This window comes from Zootoca vivipara, chromosome 3 (genome assembly GCF_963506605.1).
Source record: "Zootoca vivipara chromosome 3, rZooViv1.1, whole genome shotgun sequence".
Lineage (NCBI taxonomy): Eukaryota > Metazoa > Chordata > Lepidosauria > Squamata > Lacertidae > Zootoca > Zootoca vivipara.
This window is the reverse complement of record NC_083278.1, coordinates 84880558-84896199: the sequence shown is the minus strand read 5'-3', so window position 1 is coordinate 84896199 and position 15642 is coordinate 84880558. Positions and strand designations below refer to the sequence as shown.

The following is a 15642-nucleotide window of genomic DNA, read 5'->3' as shown; positions in this document are numbered from 1 at the left end:
AGGTGTTTTCTAATGGGGAGGCATCCCAAAAACTGGAAGCTTTATCAAAATGTCGGAATCAGATTTGCATTCAAATGCTAGCTCACCCAGTAGGCAACTGGGTTAAGTCACCTATCCTTTAGCCACAATTCACATCTATAAAATGGGAACAATAGTGGCCTACACAATCATGAATCCCTAGAACCCTATCATTCCCTCCACTGCCTGGAGATCTGTGGTTCAATCAGATTCCCTCTCTATCATCCAGAGTATAAGACGGCCACATACCTTTTCGGAATTTCTCCGCCTGATCTCTCCACTGTTTCACTTCATTCTCATTTACCAACCTGAATGGAGATAAAGCCAGATCAGCTTAGATCTATACCCAAGTAATTAAATACAAATATTCCTAGGAGAATAGGAAAAACCAGCTAATTTCTGGTGGGATTCAGTCTCAATACTATTACTAACCTACTAAGGCAAAATTAACATTCTCAATGTTAATGCAAATTGTACCAGATGAAAAGGTGACATTTATCCACAAAGAACAGCTATCCCCATGCTGATGAAATGTCATGGAAAAGCAAGCCTTGTCCTTAACATGCTGCATAATATTTGGCTATTGGCAGTTAGCATGTTTCTTACATTTTAATGATGTTCTTGACATTGAAGTTCTCCAAAGGAGCTATATCAGGATCATCCCCTCGCTCATCCTGAAGAACAATTTGCTGCAGTATCCTGTCTAACAGCTGCCATTGTTGAAATGTCCCCCCATTTCGTTTATCTGCAACGACAAAGGCCAGTGAGGAGATGCATCTAGAAAAATGGCTTTGATGAAAATCCCTGCAAATTTCCATTGAATGCTAAGACTGAGCCCTTTTTGATGACTTGGTTCCTATTGTGGTTACTTCAGCCATTCATCATTCATTATTTTAGTGAGTTCCCTTTAGAGCCACATTGGATGTGATCATCAGGAAGCAACGGAAGTGACAGTGCAATCCTAACTATATCTCCACAAAAGTAAGTACTATCAAATCCATTGGGGCTTCAATGAATTCACTTTGAAATAGAACTTTGTGAATTCACTTTGAAAGAGAACTTTGCACCAGCTCCTTTATCTTGTGTTCAAACCTAATTTCTGAAACCAGCTATAGTGGATTAGGAATCTCATATTTGCTACTGAAAAGAAATTTCTACTTCAGTGGAAAAGATGACCAAATATTCCTGGAAGATATTGATCCTGCAGCAAGCCTTTGCCTAACTGTACTGATTGGAAGCAACTAATCTGCTGTTACTAGGATATTCAATCAGATGTCTTTCAAACCCCACATTTGTATCATATGCCTCAAAGAGAAAATACTAATTTGATTTTCTAATTAAGGCATGGGAACTTTCTACTTATCCATTCCCATGTGGTGCCAAGCAAAAACAGAGCCTTTTCTGTGAAATTCCCACTTAAAAGCAACAAGAGTTTTCTCTTTTTTTAAAAAAAAACCAAAACCTCATTCTGTGTCAATTAAATGTGGCACCTGTTTCTCAGACCCTGAGCACAAATGTCCTTTCTTGCCTTTCTTAATAAACAATAATTTAATCAAGAAGGATTTGGTTTCCAGGCGGACAGCATCCATCTACTCCTTTTTAAAGAAGTGGCTGCTTCATGTTTGGAAACCTTAAGTGGAAACAAAGAAGAATAAGAAGAAATATGAGAAATCCCTCATGCAAGCATGCAAGAGGTATTATCACAAGGAGATGCTCCAGTGAAACAAAAGCACTCAAAGAGAGTGCAGTGCAAGTCTAGTGAGGGGTGTGGCTTTAGGAAAGTCCCAAGGACCAGGCAGAGAGGCCTGGAGGGTCTCATTCAGACCCTAGGCTTGAGATTCCTCACCCTTGCTGTATACTAAGTGCTTACTCATACTGAGTAACTCATCTGGCTTCTTTCACCAGCCAATCCTCAATTACTTTCAAGAATATTTTCAACGGTCATATTAGAGACTTTCATATGAATGAACTTGGCTAGTTTTCTCACTAAACAACACAATGGAAAGTAGGGCTCAGGAAAAAAAAGAGTGGATTGACTAGAGTTCCCCTATAGGGGAGCCCAATTCTCTAAAGCGAGCTTCCTCAAACTCAGCTCTCCAGATGTTTTGAGACTACAGTTTCCATCATCCCTGACCACTGGTCCTGCTAGCTAGGGATCATGGGAGTTGTAGGACAAAAACATCTGGAGGCCCAAGTTTGAGGAAGTCTGTTCTAAAGCTCTCCAGATAGGTAAGGATTCAACAAGCCATACCTCTGTCTTTCAGAAAATCTTCCCAATCAGGGAATTCTGCATAACCCATAGGGAGAAGAAATATACTCACAAGGCATTTGCAAGCAGTGCTGGAGTACAGATAGTAAATATGGATACGCATCTGTGTGCTTCAACCTCTTCTTGATCATCTCAAACATCTGCGAGGCGCTCTTTGTGTCAATATGTGCCTATAGCAAAATGAAACATGGGAAGATGTAGAGTAAAACAGGAGAAATCTCCTAGTTTTGAAATCCAATGAGGCATCTAAAATTAAAATCTCAGAAGGACTGAAATGCACACCACCGTTGTGAATATATGCTTCAAACTGAAAGGGGGGGGCTTGGCAGTGATGGGTTACTTTGATGACAAATTAAGTCTAAGGCAATTAGTGTGAATTCTAGGTGGTTTTATATAGTCCAAAGAAATGGGGATGGTTGATATTGTTTAGTCAATTAGTCGTGTCCGACTCTTCGCCCATGGACCAGAGCACGCCAGGCATTCCTGTCTTCCATTGCCTCCTGGAGTTTTGTCAAATTCATGTTGGTCACTTCTATAACACTGTCCAACCATCTCATCCACATGGGGATGGTAAAAGTGCACATAATAACACCTTGCTATCAGCAGCACCAAGTGATGTGTGTATATGAGAATGAGCTGCATGCTACAAGAGGTAGCATTTTTGTATCACTGAACACTGAGATTTTGAAGATCAATTCAGCTCAGTCCATAGCAGGCATCCCCAAACTGCGGCCCTCCAGATGTTTTGGTCTACAACTCCCATGATCCCTAGCTAAGAGGACCAGTGGTCAGGGATGATGGGAATTGTAGTCCAAAACATTTGGAGGGCTGAAGTTTGGGGATGCCTGGTCCATAGTATTGAAGGAGCTAGTTCCTCCCTGCAATATGTCATGCTACTCCACTTGCCTGAGAGAGGAGGAACCTGACTTTTGGTGGTGCTACTCCTAGCCGGCAGATAAATTTTGGAAGGATTCTATGTGGTTCTACAACAACCAGTCTTTTTCTATATGGAATAAATGCTGACAACAGGAAAGGTTAAAATGCATCAAAAAAAATTATATTGCTTCTGCAATTTAAAAAAACCACCCCAAACCTAAGGGACAAGCAATAAAAGCAGCATAATTCCATAGCTATAGTGTTGACTGAAATCATGAAAGCACCATACGTTGTTGTTTTGGTGTGCTATTTGTTGCTTCACTGGAAACTCAAGAGGAAAGAAAAAGCTTCACTGGAAACTCAAGAGCTAATCTGGGGCAGGTGCTTAGCTCAAAGAGCAAGGAGCTGTCCACTGGGACTCTATAATTGATGGTGCTGAATTTAGAAGCTCCTTGTATGGTTAAATAACAGAAGCTTACATAATAGAGTCAAGAGAGTATGAGACCGGAGCAGTGTGACTCCAAACATCTAGCTTGTAGGAATATTCAATTTATTCCACAGAGCAGCATCTTCCAGCTCTATGTGAGTAAAGTCCAAGATAATCTAGGAAACATGACTCCTGAATGTAGGCAGACTATAGGTCCAAAAGACAGGGAAAAAGCAATAGCAACAGATGGAAGGGGACCAATCTGATGAGCCAAGCCAGTAGCTTCCATAACATCCAAATCCAAGCCTGTTCTGGCTCTCCAATACATTTGCTAAATACTTGGAACAAGCAACCACATTACAAACAGGTAAACAAACAACAACTAGACAGAGGCGCTTTAAGTATTTGGTGCCATGAAGTTGAGAGACAGAACCTGACATCATCTAAATTCATCCAGTGCTACCAGTCAACATTGCTGGCTGCTTTTTTTTCGTCTGCACTGCAAATAAGAAACAGAGCAACCCATATCTCTTTAGTTGAGAGAAAATCAGATCCTCAACACATGGAAAAATGGAAAAATCATATACAGTGGTGCCTCAACTTACGAATTTCATCCGTTCTGAAGGCACCTTTGTAGGTCGAAAAGCGCCATTGGAAACGCGATTTCCCATAGGAATGCATTGGAAACAGAAAAATTCGTAAGTCGAAGCAACCCTATCTAAAAATTCGTAAGTCGAAAGAAGCCTATATAAAACCGCTGTGGTTTCCATTCGGATGTCGAAAAAACCGTAAGCACACGGCCATTTGCCCCATTCGTAAGTTGAAAAATTTGGTTGTCGAGTTGTTCGTAAGTCGAGGCACCACTGTAAATTTATACTAAACAGCCAAAGCAAATGGGAAAGCTTTTTCGTCTTTTTTTAAATAATTTTTTAAAAGTCTTTCCAGAAACACACTCACCACTTCAAACCTCTTTGCAAGTTCCAAGTCATCTTCATTTCTTACCATCTCAAAGAAATCCAAGTGCCTAGAAGACAGAATAAAATAAAGTCATACAACCCATCTCTTGCTTGTAATAGTGCAAGACTGTTTTCCACTGAAAGACAGGATAAAAAGGGTAAGGTGTTACCTTTTCCTTAAACCAACTTGGTCTGATGAGCTTATATTAAGTGTTGACTTTCACAATGTTATGCTTCCCACAGAATAAAGTATTTCAATGCTTGTTGAACTTTAAATCCAAAATAAATGATAAATACATCCTGAGCATTGGGAGTGGGACCTACTGAGAAGCTGTTAGAACGGACAATTGACAACTCCCATCAGCTTCAGCCGGCATGGCAAGTTGGGATGATGGGAATTGTAGTCAAACATCATTTACAGTGAAACAGCATCCCTGAAATGAACTAAGGGGTGCATACAGATAATTTAAAAGTGAATGTGCAGAGAGAGTTTACAGTAGATGTGCATGGGACATGTGTTTGTTGGGATCACATCCAGTCACTTAAGACTCCAGGCTTTGCACTACAGAGTCTGTGGGCCTTCAACCCATGTTGATTGACGCTTCCATCTGTATGACATATGGATACAACATCTCAGAGTAGACTCTGCTGCCTGTCCAATCCAAGGTGTAGTTATCAATAGTAATGTTGCCCGAACTCCAGAAATTACCTATACTATCTGAAGAATTGTGTATGCACACAAAAGCTTATACCCAGAACAAACTTAGTTGGTCTCTAAGGGTCTACTGGACAATTTTTTATTTACTTTGACTGCGTCAGACCAACATGGCTATCTACCTGAATACATTTGCTCAGTGTGTGTATGTGTGAATTGTTAACCTCTTCCCAAATCAAGCCAAGGGGAATTTGTCCATCACCGGATATTGAGTACACAACAGCCTCATATCTTCCCAGCATATACGGCTCACCTATCCAGCGTTGCATTTTCATGTCCTCTGAGCTTGTCAATAACAGGTTGAATGCCCAGCATTAAAAACTCATATCGAAGGTGCAATCGAAATTCCAAATTGTCCTAAAGGAAAGGGGGGGAAATTAGATCAAGTCATCCGATATCATGGGCTTTAGATCACTTCAGATAAGATGAAGCAGAGGCTATAGCTCAGAGGCAAAGCATGCACTAAGGTCTCCAGCTGGCATCTCCAGCTGGCAGAAATACAGGTAAGCTGGACTAGGGGTGGGGCTATACCGTGCTAGTTGGCACCTCATGATATTGATACAATTTATATTGCTGGTATAAATGGTATAACTTTGATGCCATTTTGGTAAGGGGACAGCAGAATTTAGAATGTTTTAGGGCAGGGTGGGGAACCTCACATCTGAGGGCTGAATGAGGCCCTCCAGACCTCTCTGTCTGGCCCTTCAAATTTTGGCCAGGCCACACGCCTCAATACCCCTTGGGCCTTTACCTGTCTGGAATGTGTCCTTGAACACTTGCATACCTGGATGCAGGATGGAGTAGGGGTGTATCTGGCCATGCCCACTTTCGCCACATCCACCCTAGGTATAGGTTGCCCATGTGGGAATGTGGTCCTTTGGCTGAAAAGGGTTACCTGCCCCTGCTTTGGCACAATATAATTAAACTGCAGCACAATTCATTACATTTGGGTTTCGGCTAGCAATTTCCAGCATAGGAAGGAAGGAAACCAGCACTAACTTTATTTATATATTCTGAACATAGGAAGCTGCCTGACATCACCAGAACACTGGTCCTTCAAACTCAGCTCTCCAGGTTTCAGACACGGAACTTTTCTAGGCCTGCCTAGAGATGCCAGGAATTGAAGCTAGGACAATCTGCATGCAAAGCAGATGCTCTGTCATTGCCCTACAGATCTTCTTCATTGCATGTTATATCATGTGGCAATAATTGCTATTCATCAGTTCCTGTTGTTCTTATCAGCTATCCCACCATGCTTCACCACCGAGCTACTGGATAGATACCCTACTTTTTAAAAAGAAATGCTCAAAGTGGCTTACAAATAATAAAATATATCTATAATAAAACAAAACCCACATAATGCAACAAACTCTGTTAAAGACTTACCTCACCAGTACCTGCATTCAAAACAGCATTAATAAAGGACATGATGGCAGTTTTGAGATTCACTTCATCTCGATATCGCCCCAGGCTCCGGTCGAGCTCATTGAGTAATGACTGCAAATGAAGAGCAGGGAGAAATGAATCAACACACTACCACTGTAATACTGAATTTCATTATAGCTCCTGCTATAACACAAGTTATTGTTCAAATGCTTAGAAGAAAGTGAAGAGAGGCTATGAGAGAACCTTATGAATGCAAAACACACATTTCTGCTTCATAACCTAAAATGGTTCAAAAACGTCTTTTCTGTTTCACATTATTTGCTTGTTGAAGGTTGGAATATTAAATCCATCAGTTGGATTTCCACGATGGCTTATAAAACAATAAACCAAATTATTAAAAAAAACACATGAAAACAAGAACTTTGAAACACCACAATATAAAAAAGGGATGGGGAACGTCTGGCCTGTGGGACAAATTTGGCCTGGCACAGGTACCTTCTAACAATGTGACAACTTCTTGTTTACAAAATTATCAATAATATAGAACTACATTTGAATGTAACAGATCAAGGACACAATGCCCCGTTCCCTTCAAAGAGCTAAAATTTTCAAAGTGGTTTAACAGTTAGGTCCTCTTCCCAAGGAACTCTGGGAATTATCTCCTTAGCACACTTGAGGAAATACAGGTCCCAGGATTCTTTGAGGGAAGCCATGATTGTTTGAAGTGGTATGATACTTTTTTAAATGTACACATGGCGCCACAGTGGTTCTTCCAACTGTTGATAATGGGTGGGAAAATAAAAAAGCTAAATAGAGATCAGCAAGAAAAGCTGCCATGGATCTCTCTTAGGATTACTATACAAATTATAAATCAAAGCCAAGAAAGATAAAACCAACTAAAATTATGCAGTCCATTAATTGCACTAATATTTATACACTGCATTACATTGGAGCAGTCTTCGGTACATGATCTTCATGCCTCACTTCATGAAAGACAGAAAAATGAGGCAAAACTACCAAAGAGAATAAGGTCTTAAGTGCTGTGAAATTTTGCATTGTGAAAGTTATATGTTTTTATTGTTGCTCCTAGTGGTGGAGTACCATACCTACAGAAATCACTGGTTTCTATTGGATTAGTGCTGGTTTAGGCAGATGCTATTCTTAAGGCCAATTCCTCCTCCTCCTCACTGGAGTGGCTTAGTAACAGTGAATGGTTGAGACCAAGAGGCTATACAGCAACCATTGCAGACGTCTTGTCACTGACATTATAGATTTGTCTGCTTGACAATTTTCTAGAGTTGTTCTTCATAGCTAATGTACTGTAATTAATGATACAGAATCCAATATTTTTTAAAACAGGATGTTTGATAGGATATGGCAGGCATCCCCAAACTGCGGCCCTCCAGATGTTTTGGCCTACAACTCCCATGATCCCTAGCTAAGAGGACCAGTAGTCAGGGATGATGGGAATTGTAGTCCAAAACGTCTGGAGGGTCGGTTTGGGGATGCCTGGGATATGAGCTGTAGCTCAGCAGAATATCACATCCCTCTCTCTCTCTCTCTTCACACACACACACACACACACACACACACACCTGCATCTTATGTATGGTTGTAGGAGAAGAAATCCCAACACATGACCTCCTGCCCATGAGTAGGGGGCTCCATGTGACCAGAAAACTTGATTGTGTGGGTATCCCCATCACATGAATTCCCTATACACATGCTGGAACTTGTGCATTGGGCAAGTCTTTCTCACACGTGACTGTGTGTGTATGCATGGAGATGCTTAAAGTACAACCCCATTCCTCTCTCCACGCACTTTCACCCTTCATTACTTTCAGAAGACTGTTACAGATCCACAGTGTGCACCCTTCAAAGATCAACTGGCTGCGCAGAAGCACTAAATCAAATTGCTCTTAGCATAAAGTCAGCTAATTTGATGACAAAGACCAGGTATGCTGAGTAAGGATTTTCCCTTCCTGCTTAATAAGTTTCTTCACCCCTTGCTACTGGACAGGATTGATACTGATCCATAATTACTTTTATGTCATGCATGAAACTGGGAAGTTGGCAGCAGAAAGCTCAAAGGAGCAGGCTTTACCTCTGCTTCTACACACATATTTTTCCAGGGGTGGGGGGTGGGATCACCTAACAAAGTATTTGTCTGCATATATTTACTAACACACACACACTTTTGCACACAATTTCCCCTTATGTACATATTTTTGCAAATGTTGGTGCCCTGCAATTGCAAAAATGTGGAGAAGTGTGAATTTTGAAGGATAACTGCATTACAATTCACACATTGGTCTGGGAAGTAGTAATTAGGTGGGATCGCAATAAAATGTGAGCCAAACATTTGGGTGCTACCATCACCCAAATCCCTATTTGGAATTCAAAAAATCCAAGGGGAAACCTGGAGACAGTGGATTTCAGAAGTATCCCTAAGAGTGGCTACTGGAAGCAGCAGAGACATGCATGATAGATGCTGCTGGCCCCCCCCCCCCCATGAAGCCAGTGGGGAAAGTTAAAATAGTACTGGACTGGTGTCTTTTAAGACCTAACCTTACTAAACAGCTTTGAGTTGTTCTGGGACACTAATACACTAGTTTCAGCTGAAACACAGTATATTTCACCTCCACCCTGCTCTAGGTTTTCATCTCTAAGCCTGTTCTACAAACTGTGAATGTTACTTCTCTATTCCTTGGTGGGCAAATCAAGAACAAGAGTCAGCTTTGTGTTCCCCGCCATCTGAAACTGTCTCTGACCCAAGCTATTTTGGTCTTCAACCAAATTCAATATTTTCTCATTTGCCAGGGCCATTTCTTCAAGTTGTCATCATTCCTTTTTTTTTATTTTATTTTAAAAGGAGTAAGCACGTCAAACACTGCAAGTCAAATAGAAGTAACCAATTCAGCAAGCTGCAGAAACGGACGGGGGTGGGAGAGATTGTCAATCCTATTCCTTTGGACTCAGCAGACGTTTTCAGCATATGCAAATGCAAATGACATCTGCCACTCTGAAATTATGTGAGTGAGGAGAGGAGAGCCCAGAACTTCTCTCTTGCACCTCTGACATTATCTGAAGGATTTGAGTTTTTTTCTCTCCTTCTAGACAGATGACGCCTACATCAACTCATCACTACAATATTAACAGAAACACAGGTGCTCTCTTCATTTTTTTAAAGAAAGATGAAGGTAGAAGGAACAAGTGGGAATATGAAAATAACTTCTGAACACACATAATGTGAATGCTTGCAGAATCATAGAGAGACAGGAAAAGTAGAGAGCAATTACAATCATAGGGGTGAGACTTATTAACTAATATTCCAAGTTGTGGAATTCCTTCCCAAAAGAAGTTGAATTAGGTGCACCCTACATATTTTAGGCTTTAAACAATGTAAAAAAAATCATTCATTTCTCTGGCCTTTAATGATGTTCAATTATGTTACTGATGTTTTAATTGCTCTGGTCCCTTTGCTCTTTTAGTTTCTGTTTAAAATGCTTTAACTTGTTTTAGTGATGTTCTACTCAGTGGCTGCATTCACATGTCATGTTAAACCATAGTTAAACATGAGCTGTGGTTTAATACAAGTGAGCAGGGTTCCTGCTTCATTCCTACTCTTCTCCTAGCTATGCTGCGCTGGAAGCAACTAACCACAAGCCTTGCCTTTTTCTATTGTCCAAACCTGGGCTTGGCTACAATTCATGGGGTGTTGTTGTTTTTTGGAGAGAAATTAATCACCTGCTGAAGTTTAGAAAACAGGACAAGCTGAGGCTTTTGGTTTATTGCACCCAGCACCAGGAACAGGGAAGCAGATACTTTTGAACAGCAACAACAGTAAAAGCATCGGACCTAAGATGCTATGAAGCTACATGACAATCTACTGTTCTTGACATCTTTTAATATGAGCATCAAGGTCACACAGAGTCAACAGATATGGTCAGCAGGAAACAGAATGACACTATAGACAGCAGATGAATCCTTACCTCAAAAACATTCTGAGCAGAGGAGGACATAACATTATCACCTCAATGTGCTTGTAATAAAAGGTTCTTTTTGCTACAACTGTTAGACTTTAGACCAGGGATGGGCAACCAGTGGCTCTCTAGATGAAGTGGGACTCCAGCTCCCATCAGCACCAGTCAGCATTGGCCAATGGCCAGGGATAATGGGAGCTGTAGGCCAACAACAATTGGAGAGCCTGGTCTTTGCTTTAGACCAGGGGTAGGCAACCTAAGGCCCATGGGCCGGATGTGACCCAATTGCCTTCTCAATCCAGCCCACAGACAGTCCAGGAATCAGCGTGTTTTTACATGAATAGAATGTGTGCTTTTATTTAAAATGGGTTATTTGTGGGGCCTGCCTGGTGTTTTTACATGAATAGAATGTGTGCTTTTATTTAAAATGCATATCTGGGTTATTTGTGGGGCATAGGAATTCGTTCACACACACCCCCAATATAGTCTGGCCCACCACATGGTCTGAGGGACAGTGGACCGGCCCACAGCTGAAAAAGGTTGCTGACCCCTGCTTTAAACCTACATGAACACTCAAAATGATAGAAACAGTCCAAAATGATAGAATTCATCCCTTGACTGAATATTCAAGATGCGAATGATTGCATCTATTATAGCTGACACCTGCACTTCTGAGGCCAATATTCAAAGGGAGAAAGATGAGTTGAAGGCATTCAAAGTTACCTTGCATGAGTTTAACTTTGGCCTCTAGGAAGGAACATTGCAGAGAAAAGACCATTTTGTCATGGCACAAGCATCAGAGGAAGGGAAAAAGTCCCCACACAAACAGGAGCACGTCCTCATTGCTCTTAAGAAAACAAAGAGGAGAACATTCATCTTTAATTTCTTTTCCCCATCCAAAAATATTTGACGGGTAATTATTTGTGCATTCCACACATTCATGGATGAGATAGTGAGTTAGTTCTCTGAAGGCTCATAAAAACTTCTGCAAGCTATTAACATCAACTTATCAAAGGACCAGCTGGACTCTGTAGAGAGTCATGCTACTCTCTCTACTGGATAAGAAATGGCTTTCCTTCCCCATTACTTTCAGATGGTTTTAGTCTCTTTAAAAATACAACAACACAGAGAGAGAGGGGAGATGTGAGTGAGGTTAGGCTCACAAGAGCATATGGGTTTATTTGGCATAGCAACCCGGTCAAGTTGGGACAAAGGATTAAAATCTGATTGAATGTTGTCAGGGCCATGCATGACCAAAAAACCCTGTCAAGCACACAAGGTCAGCCTGAGCCACCTCCAATGTAAACAAAGACAAGTTACAGAAAGGCCTCCTCAGATTAGTTACCAGGCAGTAAGTTATATATTTCCTCCCCCCCCCCCAAATACACACAGAGAGACAACTGCCTTCCAAACATCACAGGCATTGAGCCACTGAGCTTCTAATGCCCAACTCACAAAACAGCAATCCTTAAAACAAGTTTTGAGTACAGTACTGGTTATAAACCATAGCCAAAACTGAACTCTCTTATCCATGGGGTATTCCAAGTGTGCGTGCACAGGTAAATATATTTATAAAAACAAAGAGCAATCCCTAGACTAAACTGCATCCCTTTTTTTACATCTATTTACATAGCAGTACTACAGGATATTTGCTACATAACCATCCCTGTTTACATAGAATAGAATAGGGAGAGGGAAGGATGAAGCATGTTCCTTAACTTGATTTAGTTTCACGATTCCACAGTTCCAGTAAATGGTCAGGTCAGGAGTCAAGCTGTAATCTTGCCTGCATGGCTAACTTGGAGAGGAATCTTCAGGGACAATCCAAATGTGCAAAACAGCTGATGCACATCGCATTGATAGAGATCTATGTTTAAAACCCATCTGGGCATAGCCATCATGACTAGCAGCCTTAATCGATGAATGCCACCATGTTGACATTTCCTTTTTTAACTATATGTTATACTCATTGTGTGGCTTGTAGCCACTTTGTGGGATTTTAAAACATTAATCCTAGGGTGGGAAATTGTATCAAGAGCACAGTACACAGAGAAGGGCCATGAGTACAGCAAAAGTACCTTGGTATCTGCTTCAATTAGTGATGTTGTGGTGGGGAAGCTCCCATTGGAGCTTTCTGTCTTCCGATTCTGTCTGATTCTGCTTTATAAACATTAAAATAATCAGGAGCCCAAACGTAACATAGCATCTGCAATGGTTTGCTCCAAATGTTAGATTTACCTGGAATCTTGTCCTCTCTGCTGCATAAACCTGGTAGTGAAGCATGGCCTGTAGAACCTTCTTGTGACCTCCAGGCACTAGGCAAACTGCCCCGAGGATCTCCAGCACAGCAATCTTGGTTTTTATGTTCTCAGTCCGTAAACTCTGAGAGATTATATTGATGCTTTCTGGATGGGCCAGGACATGTGCCCGTCCCTGGGAGTTGTTCATCAGAGCCTTGATACACCCTATAACGGATGTGTGTATGCGGCTCTCGGATGTCTCATAGTCCATGCTCTTCAGGAAGTTCAGCAAGCAGGTCAGGCCATCCAACTCAATAAATCTCGTCACAAACCTGAATGGAGGCAACAAGAGGAAAATAATATCAAGGCCCTGTGTGTAGGAATAGAGAACTGAACAACTAATTTATCACATTACTCTGGGGGAAAAAAATCATATATACAAGTGTAACCTGAGGATCCTCGCAACCTTTTCATCAGCAGTATAAAGAATGAAATAAAATGTTTACGCATTAGGGCCAGGTCACATCAGCATCAGATCAAATAGTAAAATTGCCTCTTTACCGCACCACGTTGGGGTCTTGACAGCATGTATTTGGACATTCCCCTGTATGTGGTGGCGCCGGAGGGAGCTACTTGTGGAAAAACTCAGAGAAGAATAATTAAGCTAGAATATTTTCCTTCGCAACTAATTTCTACGCACATTGTTTTATCTGGGAAAGCATTCATTCATGCATTTGCTCACCTCCAGTTTGAGGTGATGTGCAATCCAGGAAGAATTTTACCACATGCTGTTTGCCTAGCCTAATTATAGACTTGCAGCAGAAGATTCCAAGAAGTATGTGTTATTCATTACTACAAACATTGCAATCAAGCAAAATGTCCATGGTTAGGTTTGAATGGTTTAAGAACTACTTTGTGCTTGGCAACAATTGAGGACAAACCCCTTACAAATTGAAAGGTGGAAGTTTTTTGATAAGCAACAGAGAATCTCTAGATGTCCAGATGTGGCTGGAGTACAATTCCCATCAACCCCAACCATTGGCCATGCTGCCTACATCCAACAACATCTGGAAAGCCACAGGTTCCCAATCCCTGCTTTATAGCTTTAGCCGTGTAATGAATAAAACAAATAGCTCAATTCTGAAAGAGGGAGAGAGAGAGAAATGATTGTAACTCATTGATAAGTGCCTTCGAAATGGAAATCAGCAGTATGAAGCCATTCAAGCCAAGGATGGAGCCGACACATTTTCAGTGTTTCTGGCACAGTGGTTGCATCTTGTATAGGGTTGCACTGTATCTAATTCACATATTTGCAGTTTTGAGACTTGGCAGCAGCAGATCACTCAACTCCAAAACATCCTATTGTTTTGGATTGCCTCCTTAACATATTACATATACACTATTTATAAGCTTTGCTTTTGCTCCCATAATATATATAAACAAAATATACACCAGTAATATGGGATCTGGGGTATGCTCTCTTCGCTCCAACAAGGACATTGGAGAGTCTGTGTAGAACTTGGGCCAGATTGGCTGACTGTCTTATGATCTATCCCTTTAGCAACTTCATCCAGTTGGTTTCGTTCCAGAAACCAGGCAAAACCAAAATACGTTCAGTATGAGGTTCTGGTGCCGCTTTAAGCCTGAACTTTAAAAATTGGTCCATGCAGGCAAGACTTGAGAGAAAACACAAATACCACAAATAGTTACACAGAAATGTGTTAAATGGCAGTGAAGTGATAATCTGTTGAGAAAAACAGGACTCACTTCCAGTCTCAGCTGATTTAAGCAACGAGTGGAACATTTTGAAGTCTTGCATTTCTCATCTCCAGAAAAGGCAGAAGTTGTTTGGTGTGAGATATGCAGTTCACTCATTTAAGGAGCATCTTCGCATTTGCACCTGGGCCTCTAAATGAATTTGTGCTTCTGCCATGGTTTTTAAGGTTCAATATATGCAGTGTATGGCATGAACCTTTTTACATGTTATTCTCTATGACCTAAACAGGGTGGGGCCAATTTGTGGCATGGATGTCACAAGGAGTTTATGGCATGCCTGAGCAAGAAGAGATGGGCCATGGACCTAACTGTGGCACAGAGTGGCCTTTTCCAACTTGGTGCTCTCCAGATACTTTGGATTATAACTCCCGTAATTCCTGACCTCTGGGCCGTGTTGGCTGGAGGATGAGAGGAGTTTTGTTGTTCAAAATATCTGGAGGGCATCAGGCTGCAGAAGGCTAGCGTAAAGCAAAGCCAATACATCTGCCTGACACTCCAGTTTTGCAGAGAAGAATGGCAGATCAAGCTGATGGATTATGCTGAAATGGCTAAAATGACCGGAAGAATCAGAAATCAGGAATACCAAAATTTAAATAAGGAATAGGGGAAATGTAGAACTTATCCTTAAAAACCATTGCAAACAGTTAAAATCATTAGTAGGATTGGCATAATACTTGTAGTTTAATGGTGAAGTTTGGACACAATGGAGGGGTAAAAGATTTGATTATAAAAGACGCAGGAGGAAATGGTTAACAATAGGACCACAAAGGGGAGAAGGGAAGTCCAGGAGATTCTTTGGAATTTTGTTTCGATACTGTATGTTGGATATGTGACTGGAAAATTTTAATCTGAAAAACCAAATAAATAAAAAAATTTTTAAAGACACTCCAGTTGTGAGCTGCCACTTTAATCCGCTGCTTAGCAGATTTAAGCCTAGCTCTCACATACTGTATATTGCTATAGGATTGGTGGTATAAAAAGGTTTGGGGGTTATAC

At 41.1% G+C, this 15642-nt stretch overlaps 1 protein-coding gene across 4 annotated transcripts in view; it reads right to left on the bottom strand.

The window, feature by feature from the left end:
* DAAM2 (dishevelled associated activator of morphogenesis 2) overlaps nucleotides 1-15642 on the bottom strand; it is a 217002-nt gene that overhangs the window by 58447 nt on the left and 142913 nt on the right. For all 4 annotated transcript variants that reach the window (XM_035108128.2, XM_035108129.2, XM_035108127.2 and 1 more), the window contains 7 exons: nucleotides 12869-13202; nucleotides 6648-6758; nucleotides 5515-5618; nucleotides 4548-4614; nucleotides 2340-2457; nucleotides 625-763; nucleotides 268-326 (listed from right to left, as the gene is read on the bottom strand). In XM_035108128.2, the coding sequence (XP_034964019.1) occupies nucleotides 268-326; nucleotides 625-763; nucleotides 2340-2457; nucleotides 4548-4614; nucleotides 5515-5618; nucleotides 6648-6758; nucleotides 12869-13202 (932 nt within the window). The remainder of the gene's footprint in view (nucleotides 1-267; nucleotides 327-624; nucleotides 764-2339; nucleotides 2458-4547; nucleotides 4615-5514; nucleotides 5619-6647; nucleotides 6759-12868; nucleotides 13203-15642) is intronic.